This window comes from Nematocida ausubeli (assembly GCF_000738915.1).
Source record: "Nematocida ausubeli strain ERTm6 chromosome Unknown supercont2.2, whole genome shotgun sequence".
In the NCBI taxonomy this organism is placed as follows: Eukaryota; Fungi; Microsporidia; genus Nematocida; species Nematocida ausubeli.
In genome coordinates, this window is record NW_026515635.1 from 27,733 (window position 1) to 44,941 (window position 17,209).

At 36.1% G+C, this 17,209-nt stretch overlaps 9 protein-coding genes across 9 annotated transcripts; 4 read left to right on the top strand and 5 right to left on the bottom strand.

Annotated features, from left to right (window-relative positions):
• Positions 1–1,033: 1,033 nt before the first annotated feature.
• NESG_00597 (uncharacterized protein) lies at positions 1,034–2,239 on the bottom strand (the record flags this gene model as incomplete). Its single annotated transcript, XM_053048246.1, has 1 exon — positions 1,034–2,239. The coding sequence occupies one exon, from the start codon at positions 2,237–2,239 to the stop codon at positions 1,034–1,036; it is 1,206 nt and encodes a 401-aa protein (XP_052905006.1).
• Positions 2,240–2,402: 163 nt separating this feature from the next.
• Positions 2,403–3,626, top strand: NESG_00598 (uncharacterized protein; the record flags this gene model as incomplete). The annotated part of the gene is made up of 1 exon (XM_053048247.1): positions 2,403–3,626. One exon carries the CDS (start codon positions 2,403–2,405, stop codon positions 3,624–3,626), a length of 1,224 nt encoding a protein of 407 aa, XP_052905007.1.
• A 931-nt stretch (positions 3,627–4,557) lies between these two features.
• Positions 4,558–5,310, bottom strand: NESG_00599 (uncharacterized protein; the record flags this gene model as incomplete). The annotated part of the gene is made up of 1 exon (XM_053048248.1): positions 4,558–5,310. One exon carries the CDS (start codon positions 5,308–5,310, stop codon positions 4,558–4,560), a length of 753 nt encoding a protein of 250 aa, XP_052905008.1.
• Positions 5,311–6,138: 828 nt separating this feature from the next.
• On the top strand, positions 6,139–6,759 carry NESG_00600 (uncharacterized protein; the record flags this gene model as incomplete). The annotated part of the gene is made up of 1 exon (XM_053048249.1): positions 6,139–6,759. One exon carries the CDS (start codon positions 6,139–6,141, stop codon positions 6,757–6,759), a length of 621 nt encoding a protein of 206 aa, XP_052905009.1.
• A 17-nt stretch (positions 6,760–6,776) lies between these two features.
• Positions 6,777–8,300, top strand: NESG_00601 (uncharacterized protein; the record flags this gene model as incomplete). The annotated part of the gene is made up of 1 exon (XM_053048250.1): positions 6,777–8,300. The coding sequence occupies one exon, from the start codon at positions 6,777–6,779 to the stop codon at positions 8,298–8,300; it is 1,524 nt and encodes a 507-aa protein (XP_052905010.1).
• A 609-nt stretch (positions 8,301–8,909) lies between these two features.
• Positions 8,910–9,506, top strand: NESG_00602 (thymidylate kinase; the record flags this gene model as incomplete). Its single annotated transcript, XM_053048251.1, has 1 exon — positions 8,910–9,506. The coding sequence occupies one exon, from the start codon at positions 8,910–8,912 to the stop codon at positions 9,504–9,506; it is 597 nt and encodes a 198-aa protein (XP_052905011.1).
• Positions 9,507–10,089: 583 nt separating this feature from the next.
• NESG_00603 (uncharacterized protein) lies at positions 10,090–12,099 on the bottom strand (the record flags this gene model as incomplete). The annotated part of the gene is made up of 1 exon (XM_053048252.1): positions 10,090–12,099. The coding sequence occupies one exon, from the start codon at positions 12,097–12,099 to the stop codon at positions 10,090–10,092; it is 2,010 nt and encodes a 669-aa protein (XP_052905012.1).
• A 174-nt stretch (positions 12,100–12,273) lies between these two features.
• On the bottom strand, positions 12,274–12,567 carry NESG_00604 (uncharacterized protein; the record flags this gene model as incomplete). Its single annotated transcript, XM_053048253.1, has 1 exon — positions 12,274–12,567. The coding sequence occupies one exon, from the start codon at positions 12,565–12,567 to the stop codon at positions 12,274–12,276; it is 294 nt and encodes a 97-aa protein (XP_052905013.1).
• Positions 12,568–14,285: 1,718 nt separating this feature from the next.
• Positions 14,286–17,207, bottom strand: NESG_00605 (uncharacterized protein; the record flags this gene model as incomplete). The annotated part of the gene is made up of 1 exon (XM_053048254.1): positions 14,286–17,207. The coding sequence occupies one exon, from the start codon at positions 17,205–17,207 to the stop codon at positions 14,286–14,288; it is 2,922 nt and encodes a 973-aa protein (XP_052905014.1).
• Positions 17,208–17,209: the final 2 nt, after the last annotated feature.

Sequence of the window (17,209 nt, forward strand, 5' to 3'; positions counted from 1 at the left end):
GGATTTGGGCGTATACTGTTATATTTAGTCGTAATTGGGTGTATATTGGTGTAAGTAAGTGTAATTAGTCATAAACTAGTGTATATTGGTTATATCCTGTTGTATTTAGTCTTATACTGTTGTAAGTGAGTGTATATTGGTGTATATTGGTGTATATTGGTTATATCGGGTTATATTTAGTCATAATTGATTAATATATGGTTATAATTAGTACTATATACTGTTATATTCTTGCTTTCGGGTTATATTTAGGATATTAATATGAATATTTGTGTATTAAGTCTTGTCATTTTCAGGAGGGGGTGGAAAAAGTCTTGGCAAGTTTATAAAAAGGGGCGTAAGTCTTGGAGAAATGGATTAAGTCTTGTCATTTTCGAGAAGAAGTGGATTAAGTCTTGGAGAAGTGCCATAAGTTCTGGTAAAGTGGAAAAAGTCTTGTCACTTTCGAGAAAGAGTGAAATAACTTAAAGTCATAAATATAATGTACTAAGGCATAATTCACTATAACCCGAATATAATTCACAATTAATTTTACTGTATATTAAATGTGTATTACTAGATATGGATATATTGCAGTTAATTTAAAATAAATTGACATGTTAATTAACTGGTTTAATTATTCTGGAACTGTCAAAATGACTTTTATTTGGGATAAATTAATTAATTATTCAGCTGTAGATTATCTTGCATAATATGTGCATATACTAATAATAGTCTAACTCACATAACCCGAATTACAATAAAATTAGTCAGAAATACAACGTAATACGACTAATTATAACAATATTTCACTTATAAACACTTATACTACAATATACTACTAAATACAACAATATATAACCCGTATAACAGGATATAACTAATTACAACAGGATACAACAATATACTACTAATTACAACAGTATACAACAATATCCACCAATATCCAACAATATACTACTAAATATAACTAAATATAATAATATACTACTAACTACAACAATATTCACCAGTATCCAACAGTATACGACAATTAAATATCCAAATTTATTCTCTACTTCCTGTAATATTCATAGAACCTGTACAGTTCTGCCTTGATTGCCTCTGCATCCTTTATGGGCACTATTTCATACTGCGTAAAAATGACAGTCTGCAGGAACAGCATAGATCTAAATACATATTCTGCCATGGTGGGTTTTGCAGTTTCTGCAGAGAGCCCTTCCTCTAAGACACTTATATCAAAGCACTTTGCACAAGGCAGCCTGCTCCGGTTGTCTTTCTTGGCATCTGTCTGATTTTCTTGCTGTTTATGCGCACTGCATGTGATCTGTCCATTTAGTATGGTCTTAAGCCTCTCTGCCACGTACTTAAATTCCTTCATCCATTTTGTCTTGTCCCTGGGTGACTTCTTCTTCGGGTACTCATGGAAGTCTAGGGCGTAGTAGCCTCTTAGTGTCTCTGAGATGGGTGAATTATTTGACTCTTTCACTTTCTCCTGGGCCCTTTCTTCTGCTTCATTTTCGTGTTTTGTGATTTCTTCTAATTCTTTGTTCTGTCTCTCCAGTAGGGCATTTCTCTCTTGCGACCACTTGAAGAATTTCTCGAAGGCAGCTGGGTCCACTGAAGAAATTGACACGCCATAGGAAGATGTCTCTAAGAATTCCAACATATCTTCTAGTTCTTGCTCCTTTGTGGTTAGTGCTGTGCTTGCTAATTCTGGGTCATCCTCTGCATGCGGGTGCATGTCAATGGGTGTGAATGTTTCTGGTTTTGGGCCTGGCAGTTCTAAATGCGGGGGTAAATTACTGAGTGTAGAGAGGTGCAGGAGTGTACTCGATAGAGTATTTGGTGTCTTAATGCCCCATACGCTGGATATGCTTGTCTCTCCAATTCCTGCAATTTCTGGGGCTAGTTCTGGCTCTGTCTTATTTCCCAGAAAAGACTCACTCTCTTCCTCTTCGCTCTCTATGCTGTCGTATCCGTATATCATTCTTTCAATTATCTTGCTCTTCTCTTCTTTCTTCTTCTGTATTAGTAGTTCTATCTCTTTTGCACGTTTTTTCTTGAAGTGCTCTTTAACTGTCTCTGCTGCCCCTCTGTTCTTAAAGTATTCTTTTACCATTTTATTATATTCATGCTTCCAGTTGTTTGAGGTAATCTTAGCATAGACCTTTAAGTAAGCTGCAATGAATGAGGTTTTCTTGAGGCCGTACCGGGTCACTGCGTTCAGTAAGTGAAGACGTGTTGTTGTGGTCCACATTCCGTTCTAAAAAATTTTACGTTGCACTTTATGCTATAAACAAGCCAAATATGGAATAATTAATTTTCTTATCACTTTCATGCGATCATTTTAATATTCTTTGGGATAAAATTATCCTGTCTTCTTGCGGTTACGTAAAGATGAAAAACTTTTAGAAAATAGAATGCACATTTTGCAAGAAACACCGGTGGGATACGCACTCTTTAAAACTATGCCAATAGAATTAGAAGAAGTAGTAAGATATGCAGATACATCAGATGCAGTGAAGTCAATGGAGGATGCTTCAAAAGGCACACTTTCTAGTAGAATATTGAGTATTCTTGTGGACAGAAATGTAAAAACACTGGGACTAGCAAATAGTAAGCTAGCAGACGTAATTGAAGGCGCATACAAAGAGAAGGAGAGCAGTGTAAGGCTTGTTGTAGGTGAAGAAGTAGATGAGTGCATTAAGGAAATACACAGCAGACTCCCAGAACTCTTAAATGTCACAGAGAAAGAACTCAGCAGATGCTCGCTTCTACTAGCACACGCACTCTGCCGGGAGAAGTTGAAGATGACCCCGCAGAAGAATGACATGGTAATTGTGCAAAGCATCAAAGTGATTGACAGATTAGACAAAGACATAAACAATAAGTGCATGCGGATTAGGGAGTGGTACGGGATGCACTTCCCTGAGGTGGGTGAATTATTAGAGGACAACCACAAGTACTTAGAAGTACTCCAGAAGCACTTAGGAAAAGAGAAAGATGAATTTGCAAATGACGGGTCAATTTCAGATGAAATCAAAGCGTGCTTGGAGAAGACAATTGGGGGAGAAATAACAGAAGAGGACCAGGCACTAATTAGAGAGTCTGTTGAAACTGTTTTGGATATGTTTGCAGCACGTGACAAATTGCATGATCACTTGCACAGCAGAATGGAGAGTGTAGCCCCAAATATGCTTGAACTACTGGGGGCCTTGCTGGGTGCCAGAATTATCTCGCACGCAGGCTCACTGACAGAGCTAGCAAGACAGCCTGCTTCAACTGTGCAAATGATGGGCGCAGAGAAGGCCCTGTTTAAGGCCATGAAGGAGAAGAAGAACACGCCTAAGTACGGTATAATATATAACTCTACGTATGTGGGGCAGGCCCCCATAGAGATAAAGGGACAGATTGCCAGGACACTTGCCTCAAAGATAGCCATTGCCAGTAGATGCGATGCCTCTGGGGAGGAAGAGAAGGGTGACTACGGCGTGCGTGCCAGAGAGGAAGTGGAGAGAAGAATCGCAGCCCTGACGCAAAGAAAGAAGAAGCAGCAGGCATCTGCCCCACAGGCAGGCAAGTTCGCTATGAAGAGACCATCCGCAGGGCAGCACTCTTTCAAGAAACAGAAGTTCGCCAGATAGACCATATAGGCAGATATTAAGAGAGTCAGTTATTGGTTAATAAATAGCTTCATAAGAATTGGGGTATTTTTGTGCATTATTATGTAATTAGTGCTTAATTAGTGAATAGTTAGTGTGTTATTAGAATGTTTAATTAATTCTTAATTAGTTCGTAATTAGTGTGTTATTAGAATGTTTAATTAATTCGTAATTAATGTTTAATTAGTCTGTTATTAGTTAAATCGGTTATAGTAGTTTAATTAATTTTTAATTAGCGCGTAATTAATGAAATCAGTTATAGTAGTCTTAATTAATTCTTAATGAATTTGTTTAATTAGTCTGTAATTAATTCTTAAAGTAGTTTAATTAGTGAATGTAATTTATCAATTTCTTGCTGCTGTCTATGAAATATGTGGAAGTGCACTTCTATTTGGCACAAAATAAGAAGGAGAGTGTTCTTGTACTTCTGTATGTAGGAGTGTGCTAATTATAAATTCATTTATTATTGCATTTATACGTATTATACTATAATAAGTAATTGTGTAAATTAGTTTGGTATACATTAAGAATATAACCGAATATAACAAGAAATAGTAGAATATTATATATCTACTAGTAATAAACATATTATATCTACTTTACTATTTCACTACTAGACATATTCATATACTTCACTACTAGCCATATTCCCCTAGTGTATTTTCACTACTAACCATATTCTTCTCTCTACTTCACTACTAGACATATTCTTCTCTCTACTTCATTACTTCACTACTTCACTACTAGACATATTTTACTCACTACTTCACTACTAGACATATTCATATACTTCACTACTAGACCTATTCTCCTAGTGTATTTTCACTACTAGACATATTCTTCTCTCTACTTCTCTACTTCACTACTAGACATATTCTTCTCTTTCTCTCTATACTTCAGTACTAGGCATATCTTATGCCTCTGGTGGTAATACTATCTTTTCTATGCGTATTCCTGTGCTACTGCATACTACCCCGTATTTATGTCTGTCATGTGTCTCTGTTTTTATGCACTGCAAGACACCGTCATATTTTAGTCCTTCAACTGGCTCACTTAGTTCTACAATATAATCAAAGTACCCGTACATTATATCCTGCAATAAATATACAGGCACAGATATAATGCACACAGAATTAGTAGAACGCACTTTCTGCCTCAGAGACAAAAAGAAATTATTTGCATCATCTTCTGTCATATCCCAGAGGGGTGACATAAATGAACTAATTGACAGTCTTGTGTTTTTATCATTTATCTGTAAGTCTTTTATCTCTTGGATATTTGTTACTTCATTGTGCTTTGGGTGCTGTACTCGCATGTTATACAAAGTGTGGCTTGTTATGGCAGAAGTATTGCTTATCTTTGAGACAGTGCTGTATCTCCATGCAATTCTTTCCTTTGGAGAGCATGCTGTGCTTTTTGAGGGGGCTGCGTCTGCACTGGGAATAGACAGAATGGGATTATCCATGGAGAGGTGAATGACTTTGTCATTTTCCTGGAGACCATTTGAAATGAATATTCTGTGTATGCCTATGTGATATCTCACATTTTCCTGTTGAATTAATAGTAGAATATGGCCATTTCTTATTCCTCCCCCTAATAATACGTCTAACTCTGCAATGCCTGTGCTCTTTCTCTCGCTCTCCCGGTTTATCTTCCGAATGAACATTGAGTAAAAATATTCAGCAGAATAATAGAAGAGAGTGGGAATATTTTTAGGATATTCAATGCATTCGGGTTATGGGCAGGAGAAGATTGCTGCTGTAATTAGTCTTAGTGTGTTGTATTTGTAACTAAATATACTCAGTCTATTCCAGTTATATCAATATATTCGGGTTATGTATGCAGGGCATATACGAGTATATCCAGGCATAATATGGTGCTGTGGTTTAAGTATAGAAGTACAAGGGATATTCATAGTATAATTTCAATAAAGAATATTTTAAGTCTAAGAAGCATGTATATTCGGGTTATAAGTGTAAGTTAACTTATTATGTGTATATAGAAGGATATAAGATAATATAGCCTAATATAACCAGAATATAACCCGAATATAACCAGAATAGTCATAATACACTCTAATATAAGCAGAAGTAGTCAGAATGTAATTATAATTAAGCTAAAGTGGTCTGAAATAGTCGTAATATATTCTAATATAGTCTAAAATAGTCATAATATACTCCAATATAAGCTGAAATAGACGTAATATAGTCTAATATAAGTTAAATAAATATAATGTAATTATAATTAAGCCAAAGTGGTCTAAAATAGTCATAATATAAGCTAATATAAGTACATTATACCCCGATACAACCCGAATATAAGCTAAAATAGTCTAATACACTCTATAAATCATATATCATATACTTCAATCTATCATATACTTATTTGCCCTATAGGATTAAATAAATCACCCCTTTCCCTCTCTCTTCACTTTCTTCACTTTCTTCACTCTTTCCCTTTGCTGCCTAATTATGTCTAATTAATTTTTATTATTATGCACATAGAATTTACACAGTACAGAGAGGCTATGCCCTCCATGGTACAGCTACCCAGACTAAATTATACATACGAAGAAGTAAGTCATATTATGATACCAGAGATGCTGGATATGCATTACACTAAGCTGCACCAAGGATACATTGACAGATACAACAAGGCACAATCAGTTATGCAAATGACACAGCTCATATACACTCCAGAGAAGGAAGAAGAGAAGGCCCTTTTATTTAACCTAGGGGGATATTTAAACCATGCTTTATTCTGGAAGTCATTCAGTCCTGCAGAAGAAGCGCATGTTCCATCTGACAGGCTGAGCACCTTAATTGGAAACTCCTTCCCTAAGGGCCTCTGTCAGGAGATGGTGGAAATACTTCCAAAAATAAGGGGAAGTGGGTGGATATGGCTGACATATTGCAGAACCACAGAATTACTGCAATTAGAGACAACCATGAACCAGGACTTTCCAAGTACACCAATCCTGTTAAATATTGACTTATGGGAGCACTCTTACATGATGCAGTACAAGATTGACAAGGTCGAATATATTCGTGCCATGTACTCAGCACTTAATTGGAAGTATGCATCAGAGAGATTGGAAAGAATATTAAATGAATAAAAAATACTTTATTTACGATGGAAGTAGAATTACTGCAGGCCTGCAGAGAGGCACATTTGGATGAAAGTTCTATTCTTTTGGCAGAGCACATATTTAGGAAGGAGCAGACACCCCGTGCATTTCTGGGGCTTCTTACAGTTCTGGCAGAGACAAATAAGTACGAGGCCGTGAAGTGGCTGGTGCACAGAAGGAGGGAGTACTTTTTGTACGAAGAGATACAAAGGATCTACATTGAAGTTATGAAGAGACTGGGTGAGATATCTGAGATAGATGCATTTATGATGTCAAGCAAAAGGATTGATGAGAATGAGTGCATGCAGGACACGGAGGCAGGGAGTCGTAACTGTGCGTATACAGTGGACTGCCAGAAGACAGAGGGATATTCTAGTGTAGTTGGTGCAGATTATGCAGGGCGTGGGTACAGACCAATTAGCAGGCTTTCTTTGAACAGCTACTACCAAGCACTTATACAAAAGGGAAGTGAAGAGAAGAGGAGAGAGTGCATTGACAGGGCAATAGAATTTGATGAGAGAAATTTGGAGCCATACATATACATAGGCATGACTAAGTCGTACAGTGAGTTGGAAGGGTACATTGACAGGGTGCAAGATGCATCTGTTAGGGAACTGTTCAGAACCCTTCTTTCCAGCAGGAAAGAGTCTTTCTCACTTTTCTCAAGATCATTTCATACACCATTTTCATGCTGCAGGATTGCGAAAAGACTCTTCAATGAGAGACAGACAAGTGAAATATTTCAGATTGCACAGTACACGGCATCTGTGTATCCATCGCACTACTTCACGTACATTATATCTGGGATGTATTATATACTCATTGGGAAGCACGCAGATGGTAAAAGAGCCTTGTTTAAGGCCCTGCAGCTGAATAATTCGTATGGGATGGGGTGGATTCTGTTGGGATACTGCCAGGCATTCCTGTGCGAGAGCAGTAATGCAATTGCATGCTACGAGAAGGCGGAGGTCTTGATGGAAAGCACTGGGTACATGCCCTCCCTTGGGATAGCCCTGGAGTACCATAGAATGCGAAGTTATCAAAAGGCAGAAAAGAAGTATCTTGATGTTCAGAAGAAGTACGGCATGGAGTACTGCTTCAATCCTTATGTATCCTTGCTGGTTGTGCAGGGACGATATGATGAGGCACTGCAGCTGATTGCGGATAAAACATGCTCTGGGGAAAGAGCCCTTCTTAAAAGTGCCTGTTATTTGTTCCTGGATGAAACAGAAATGGCAGAAGAGGCCTTGCAGGATGTAAATATATCATACCACAGCAAAACGCAAAGCAAGTACTATTTGCTACTTGGCTACATACAGCACATGAAGAAGAAATATTGCGAGGCCATAGAGCTGTACCAGAAGGCTATTCTAGACCCATCTAAGCCTGCTGGTAGTTTAGTGAATGACCTGCTGGAACTTGCAATAAAGAACTCGCTGGAAGAGAATAATAAGAAGCTTGTGATGCAATACAAAGAAGATGTATTTGACTTCCTTGATCTGAAGGCAGACCTGCCTTTAGTTCTGTGAGGTGCCTGTTAATAAAGATGTTTAAGTGATCCTATTTCGAGTTATGTTATGTTATGTTTAACTGATAGTGTCTCTGTTATTTTTGACTGATAGTTATGTTATGTTATGCTTAGATAGTAGCTCTGTTATGTTTAGCTGATAATTCTGTTATGTTATTTTTAAGTGGTTCTATTATGCTTAGATAGTAGCTCTGATATTTCTTACTGCATATCACACGGGAATTATTTGTGCTTGTATGCATGTGCTTGTACATAAAGTGGGCTGTCCTGCAGTAAAGTATTTTTCATTTAATTTCTTGCTTTACTTTTGTGCCTTTTTTCTGGTTATATCTGGTGCACTCCAAGTTGAAATAACTGCACTTAATTAGCACACTCTTATAGGGATATTTAAGAGTGCACAGATGCAATGGCCTGAAATATCAAATTTAATTTTGACTCTGAGTACTTTCACTTAGGAAATTTACGGTTATTTGCAAGGTCTTATAACATGCGGGTTTCTTGGTGGTTGCAAGATGTAAATTGAGCCATCTTGGTGGATTCTTGTGATTTGGAGTAGCCATTCAATGGAAGCACTATGCGTGCTATAAAAGAAGCAGAATGAAAAATTTGGATGCAAAAAAGCCTTTTTGTCGTCATAGAAGGAATTGACCGAAGCGGAAAGTCGTCCTTAGTTGCAGCCTTGAAGACAAGTCTGGCATCGCACGGTGTTGTAGCAGATGTAATAAGCTACCCAAATAGGAAGAACATGACTGGAATGCTAATATCACAGGTTCTTGCAGGTGATAAAGAATTCACAAAAGAAGCAACGCACCTGCTCTTTTCAGCTAACCGGTGGGAGGATAAGGAGCGAATTGAAAATTTAATGCAGCCATGCGAATACACTCGGGTTATCCTGTGTGACAGATACATTCTTTCTGGTATATCATACTCCATTGCCAATGGAATTCCAAAGGAGTTTGCCATGGCATCTGACAAGGGAATGACTCTACCCGACCTGACCATATTCCTTGATGTTTCTCCAGAGACCGCATCTGCTCGTGCAGGGTTTGGTCTAGAAATATACGAGAAGAAGGAGTTTCAGCAAAAAGTATATACAGAGATGAAGTGCCTTTTGGACAAGTACAGGCACACAGTCATTCCATCTGAAACGCAGGAAGAGATGCATAGAATTGCACTGAAGCGTATTTTAGATCTAATTGCAGAATGATCTACTGTAGGAATATTTATGCCCTCTATGCGGGACTGCATAAACATGTGATCATGTGTGCAGTAACCTTTGAGTTAATTCAGGCTGTGCAATATGCACTGTATCGTGACTTGAAGGCTAGCCTTTATTCCTTGGGGTAAAGGATTTTGTAGCTGCTGGGCTGTCTTTAGTGCGCACTCTTTCAGGGCGTGCTCTTCGTATGAAGAATAAAGAATAATATTTGCAGGTGCAGTGCCATAAATAAAGCCAGTTTTATTACTTAAGCATTCAGGAAAGCAGCTTGCATACTAATTTGTCTGCTGAATAAACAAAATAATGCATCTTAGGCTTCTTTTATTTAAAGTGATTAGTCTTTTATTGCGAAATGCGCTTTGGAATATTTTCACTTGCTCTGTTATTTGAGTGTTCTATTATGTCTATTATTCCATTCTGTGGCCTTCTATTTATGGGGCTTAAATGGATTTCTGTAAACAAATGGTGCTAAATCTACGATTATAACAGTCTAAATGTACTTTTGTTTATCCGGCGGATTGTCCAAATATTTAACTATAATGGAATGGAGTCTTGCCTTACTGCAGTTATACTATCTTAGTCTCTTGGCTGACTTTAATATCTTGGAAATCACTCGAAACATATTGTGTGTTTCTGGAAGATTTAGCTTTATGAAGCAATCGGATAGAGCATCAATATAGGAAAGAGCAAATCCCTGGGGCTCTATCTTTCCATCCATCAGAATTGGATTTATATTTATAAAATCACTTTTTTCAATGTCTGCATGATTTTCGGATAAAAACTTCATTAGTTGCAAGGTTCTAGCTTCATCATTGCAAATCTTTGCTGCCTTAATGTAGTTTAGGTAGATGCAATCTAGAAACAACTTGGGCTGTCCAATTTTATTTTCTTCACTTGCAATAATGTCTTTGTTCTTTTTCTTGCTCTCTTCGTCCACACAACTATCTCTTATGTTTTCTATTCCAAATTCAGCTGTGTTCACTCCTATTCTGATTTCTATTGGGCGGATTCTCTCTTTATCATTCAAATATATCAATAAAATACAAAATACACTGCACTTTACTTCAACTACATCTTCTACCTTAATTATATTTCTGACTATATTTGCATGTTTAATGCTCGCATGTATAGAGCCATTTGACAGATCAGCAAACAAGCTTCTCATGTATTCTCCTATTTCTAAAATAGTATTTTCATCCTCTTTTGGGTTGTTATAAGATAATTTTATAGAAAAAATCTCTAAACGCAGCATATCTCTTTCGTATACGCCTGCTAGTTTTGCAACTACAGCCAGGATATTTAGTAAGTGATTTTCTAAGTTGTTTCTGTTTTCCTGCGTATATGTAATTAAGTCAGCATCTATGTCTGCAACCACTTTGTTCCAGTCGTTCTCTATTTCCTGGGTTATTTCTGAGAACATATTCCTGTACTTCTGGAAGAACCATTTTAAGTCCTTTAAGGCCTTTAATAAGTGCGAGATGTCAAAGATCTGGTTGTTCGGGTTATATGCAACTAGACAGAATAAAAATAGAATAACGGTTTCTGCATAGTTCGGATTGCTTTCAAATATTATTATATCCTTATGGCGCACTGGATTTATGTATATTGCTTTGCTAATTGGTATATGTGTAAATTCTTTTCTTTTAAATTGCTGTGTGCTCTCTGCAATGCGTATCTGCTTTGTGCTTTGAAATAGTATCTTTTTGTGCTGGTTTAGGACGGGCTGCAAGGATTCGACTCCTAAAAAGTACTTTCTAATCTCTGAATATCTTCTAAAATCCATGAAGTACTTCTTGTACACATTCTTGCATAGGATTTTCTGATTCACTTTCAGTATGGCTGAAATATAACCCGAAACTGGTTTCCATCTTTTACCTATAAAAGAGTTCTGTATTATTTCTTTGGTACACATAACTGTTTCTATGCATCTATTTAATATTGGTGTAGCATAGGAAAATCTCCCACTATTTTCTGTGTAGTATACATTCTGCACTACATTTTCTCTCGGTTCAGATCCATCACTGCTACTGTCTTCTAGATCAGTGTCTATGTCCATGTGCTCCATAAGCATATCATGAACTGTTCTTATAAAATCAATCATATCTTCTGGGTCATTAAAGTATTCATAGATATATGTCTGTATGAGAAAGCCTGTTGAGTACATGAACTTTCCCTTGGAGTACTCATTAAAGTCCGTTGGTTCTGCCCACGTATTTTGCTGCTTGTAAGAGTTCCGTCTGTTCTTAATGAAAAACTCAATGACCTCAACTGCCTCATTTTCCGTTGGCCCATAAACATCAAAAACCCCTACTTCATCCCGCATAATATCCTTGTATTGAAATTCTTTGAGTTTAATTTTGAATAGAAGACTTTTGTCTTTATAACTTGCAAGGACAAGCTCCTTCTTTCCTTCTTCTGCACTCTCTATTGTGAGCAGAACGTTGATTCCTTCAGAAAGAAGAAGCAGAGATGCAAGAATCTGATTGACTTTTTCCTCTGAGCCTATTCCTTTTAGGAACATGTAGAAAGAATTGGTCTTCTCTGTTTCAATTGATATATTTCCACTATGTGATGGAAACATCTTCAGCAAAGTCTGAAAGTAACTTTTTTTATACCCAGGGCTCCTATCCTCTTCATATATTCTTTCGTGCACAGTGTCTTTACTAAAGTCCCTTGCATTTACATCCCCATTGTAATGTATCTTTTTGTCTTTTACTTTTACTTGGATGTCTGTTCTAACTTCAGCTGAAAAAAATCATAAATTATGAATTAGCCCGATTCCTTCAGCCATGCATGCCCGTATTAAGCTAAGTGCCCCATTTGGACTGATTATTGTTCTGTCGTTCTCTTTCATATATATAACTCGTTTATGCACTGTGAGCTGATCCGACAGTAGTAGTCTACTAGATACTATAGAACACATTGCCAAAAACATCAAGCACATAGGTTTTATCGAGTTTTTGTTGTATTTTTCGCTCTTTCTTTTTCTAACGATTCTATAATGTATTTGTTTCTTTGTTTCAGTATGTTCTTCCTTCCTTTCTTGCATAAATTTATCTTAAAATAAAAGTTGTTATAGCCCGAAAGCAAAAATAAAAATGCATATAACTTAATCTAAACCCAAAGTGATCTAAAACAAAAGATTATTGCAAATGCAAAGAATTTAAGATCTTTTGCACTAAAGAATTTCTTCAATCTGCTTTTCATTCATTTTCACTTTTGGATTCTCTTAATTTTTATAAATTATTTGTCATTGTAGTAAAATTACAACTTCTTCAAAACATACATGCTTCTTATGGGCTTTAAAAATAAAACAATTTTAATGAAGAAATCTTCTCTACTTCAAAAACAGTATTCAATTTGTTGTACATGAAGCACACCAAGCCCAGTGAATCAGGTTCAAAGCGTTCTCATTCTCTTTTTTACCCCATCCTGTCCTGTGGTGAAAATTCCTCTTGGGGAGTTCCAAGAAAGCGTCTGAGCTCTGGCTGATTGGGAAGCTTCGTCTGTCTGCGCTAGCATACACGTCCCATCCCTACCACAGAGTTCGGATGGTGACTGCACCGCACACGAGAGTTACATGTATTGCTTGCGTGTTGAAGACCGAGATCGAGTCTTTAGAGCATCTTCTGCTGAAATATCCAGCGTGAGCTGCTCAATAAGACAAAATATTACGCACGTCCACTATTGGGGACGCCATGGCCCAAGTATTAAATAGGGGTATATTGACTGATGCGCTTCTTGGGGGAAAGTTAAGCCCAATTGACTGGGTTTTTCTTTTCAACTACTTGGTCAACCAGTAATTCATGCGCTGCGTTAAAAAAGTCCTTATAGTTCTTTGCTGTGTCAATAAACTTGTATATACGCTTGTATAAGTAAGGCAGCGCTGTTTAGAAAACTTCCACTCTCAAACTCTTCTTTTGTGGCAGGCATTGCAAATTTGCCCCCTTTCTTTAGAAATTCTTTGTCTCTGCAGCGTATATAGAAGCTAACAATTTCAGCTGTCTTACTTTGATAAATACTGTCACTTTGCTAATTAATAGATATATATATACTTGCTGTGTACATTAATAAATCTAAAAAACTTCTGCCCATTGCGAACAGTGGAATTAATTTCTATAGGAATCCACCATGCATTCCGCTTATATCAACATGCTCCATCCAAGAATTACTTCAGCCTAAATATACACAAAATAGCAGTAGATTTCTATAAATTAAGTTGATTTTACTCAACTTCTTAAAGAGAGATGTTCTTAAACTTTAGTATTTATTTGAGAACTCAACTCTTTAAATAGTTTGGTCTTTAATTTAATTTTGACACTTATCAAAATATACAAAAAAACCAATTCATGTCATGTTCAATGTGAACAAACACAAATTTAATTGCTATTGTAGCCAATAACATATACGCCATTGTATGCTATGCTGTGCATACAACAATTCTCTCTCTTGAATTATTAAACTTAGTCATGCTAAACTGGATATAATTTATTTATCGTCGTCTATATAGCTTTTAGTAATAACTTCTAGTCTGTATTACGTCTATAGGCACATATGCAATAACAGCTAATATGAGAGTGACACTCAGTGTTAACAAACTCAGATCACTAAACTCAAGATGCACAAATAAACACAGCTCGCTCTTCTGTCTTATTAGTCAACAGCTAAAAGCCCAGTGAAAATAATGGCTAGTTGTTACATTATCATCTTGAGACATGAGAAGGCATTCACATTTTTAAGACATGGACTAATATTCTCTACTTAAGATTATATCATAATGGATCTGCATATTTCTATCATATTATTCCATCTAGAGTCTTTAGATTCTTCCATTATTGCTATCATCCACTCTAAGAACATATAATTTAGATTGTTAGTCGATCCATCCTCACATCCTCCTTTTGCTTTCTTTAGAAGTTCAGAAATTCTATAAATTTTCTTTGGATCAGTTCCATTCTTTGTTAAAAGCTCTATAAATGAATATTTTTCTTTCTGACATTTCTCACCACCATAAAAAGTGGGTTTTGCATAGTACACAGTGTAGAGAAAATCGTTTTCAAACTTAGTTATTATATCAGCGATTATTATAGCACAAGGTTCATCAAATAAAAGCCCAATGTCATTGTATGTTACTAATTTTACTAACATAGATATAAAATAAGCAAAGTCACGTTCTTTATCGCTACCTATAACTATATTTGAATAGTATGCTTTCTTTGCGGAGTGCCAATTCAATATAAAAATGCTGTCATCATAATTACCATTTGTTGTGTAAGTACTTTTCAATATGTTCTCTAATAGGAAAAAAAGAGGATATTGTATACTGCCAAAATCTGGTTTTAGTCCGCATTCCCGTATTTTCGATATAAATTCTGTTCTGTATTCTGGACTATTAATTCTTGGTTCAAGCAGGAGAGTATCAATATAATTGTTCGATTCGCTATTTAAGTATGTGAGATTTATATCTGTACTTGGGTTAGAATTGATTTTACTAAAAGCAATGATTTTTTTAATTTGGTCTATATTCTTTTTAACACTCTTTATAATAAATGGATCTGTACCCCCCACCTCATCGTTTTTTCTATACATCATAAAGCACGCGTTCCATTCTATTTTTTTTGTTTCAATGTGGCAATTGATGGAAATATGACATTCATACCAATAGGGATGGGCATAAGGATCAGCCTGGTTCTGTTCATTGCTTTTATCATAAAGTATCCCTATCTTTCCAGCTATATCACTAAATCTTTCTTTATAAGTATGTTTATGTTTGGGATGCGTATGAACAGCAACACTTTGACTTAGAGCAATTTGCTTAATTAGCTTGGTCATATATTTTTCCATGGCATCTGCTAGTTCATTCTTCAGATCTTTCTGATGATTCATATAGATTTCTATTGATTGAAGGATATCTGTGTTTATATTGCGTTCTATCTTCAATATTTGCTCTAGCTTTTGGTGGATTCTATTGTTTTTTTCTTTGCTTTTTGCACTTTTTAGTTTCTCTTGATACAGTTTTTCCATAGTCGAAGGATATGTTAAGAGTTCTCTATATATAGAGGTATAAATTTCAGATTTTTTATCCATACTAGTTAACTTCTGTTTAGTACTATTACTAGATTTCTTAAATTTATGATAAAAACTTTTAATTTTGGAATAAACATCTATCTCAGTTATTTCATACAGCCTATCTCTAAACTTATTTATCTTCTCTGTTTTACCCACTCCTGTTATCTCTTTAATAACATGCATCATGTTAATCATTCCTGGCACAAGCTGGTTTCTGTCTGGCCGCATATATTGTATATTCTTGTTGGCTAGGCCGCCCACTACTTGGTTCCACTCATCGTGCAATTCCTTTGACACTTCTCCATACATGCCACTGTGCTTTTGGAAAAAGCTTTTCAGCTCCTTAGAGGCAGACTTTATGTGGTCAATTGTGTATCTGCGCTCCTTTAAGTTATATGTAATAGCGCAGAACAAGCCTAGTAGAGCTGTCTCGCCGTAGTCAGTAAAACCCTTAGATTTGTCTACATCCTCTCCAACTGGAACAACATCCATAGCAGGCTCTAAATATATTGGATCCAGCCCAATATCTATACAATCATTGTATAAAGTTTTCTCTATTCTATCGAACATGTATGTGTTATTTTCTTTAGTTGAGTGTTTCCCTGGTTGTATGATGTACCTTTCAAGTACTCTTTTTACTTTCATATTCATTTCTTTTTTGTCATAAAATGCATACTCAGTCAGCATAGCATACACTGTCTGAGCAAATAAATTCATTTTTTCTTTATTTTTTAGGCTGTGTTTGATATATGTCTGTATAAGGAAGCTTGGGCTATTTATAAACTCTTTGCTGTTAGGTATATTTGAACTGTATTTTTCTTCTTTTTTTTGTTTTTTTATAAAGAAGTTTATTACACGAATTATAAATTTAGACGATGCACAGATATTCACTTTAAAGTGGTCTTCTTGTAAATTCGCCTTCTTTAGAGCAAGATATATTACGCTCCCACTTTTATTAACTTTCAGCGGTATAGCCACTCCCTCTGCAAGCAGAAAAAGAGAGGCAAGTATTTTATATTTGTACTCTTTTACACCTACCCTGTTAATAAATGCATGAAAAGAGTCTTTTTTCTCATGAACTATAGACACATATCCGTATATAGAGGGGAACAGCTCAAGAAGGGTAGTAAAATACGCCTTCTTGTATTTAAGCATTTCACCAGTATATGAAAGAATAGGATTCACTCTGTCCAGGCTGGAGTTTTTTATATAATGGTAGTTTAATTGAGTATCTTGTGATGCATTTCTGCTAATTCTTATAGTGACATCTTTCTGTATCTCTGGTGACATAAATCTCTTTCTGTGCATAAACCCAATGTTGCTGGCTTCTTTTCTTAGCACCATACTTACAACACGATTTGACTGTTCTTTTCTTTTTCCTTTTTTAAAAGAAGCTGCCTTTATATAGACACCTCTTAGCCCATCTACGGTCAGTATACTGTCCCAAACATGGCACAGTATAGCCAGCCCAATGAGCATGTATACCTTTGCTCTTTGGATAGCTCTTTTCTTTTCCTCTTGTCTTATTCTATGTACTTTTATGTCTTCTGTTGCTACTTCTTTACTCTCTAATAGCTGGTTCTTTCTTTTTGAAAGATTAGACTTCATTATACTAAACATTC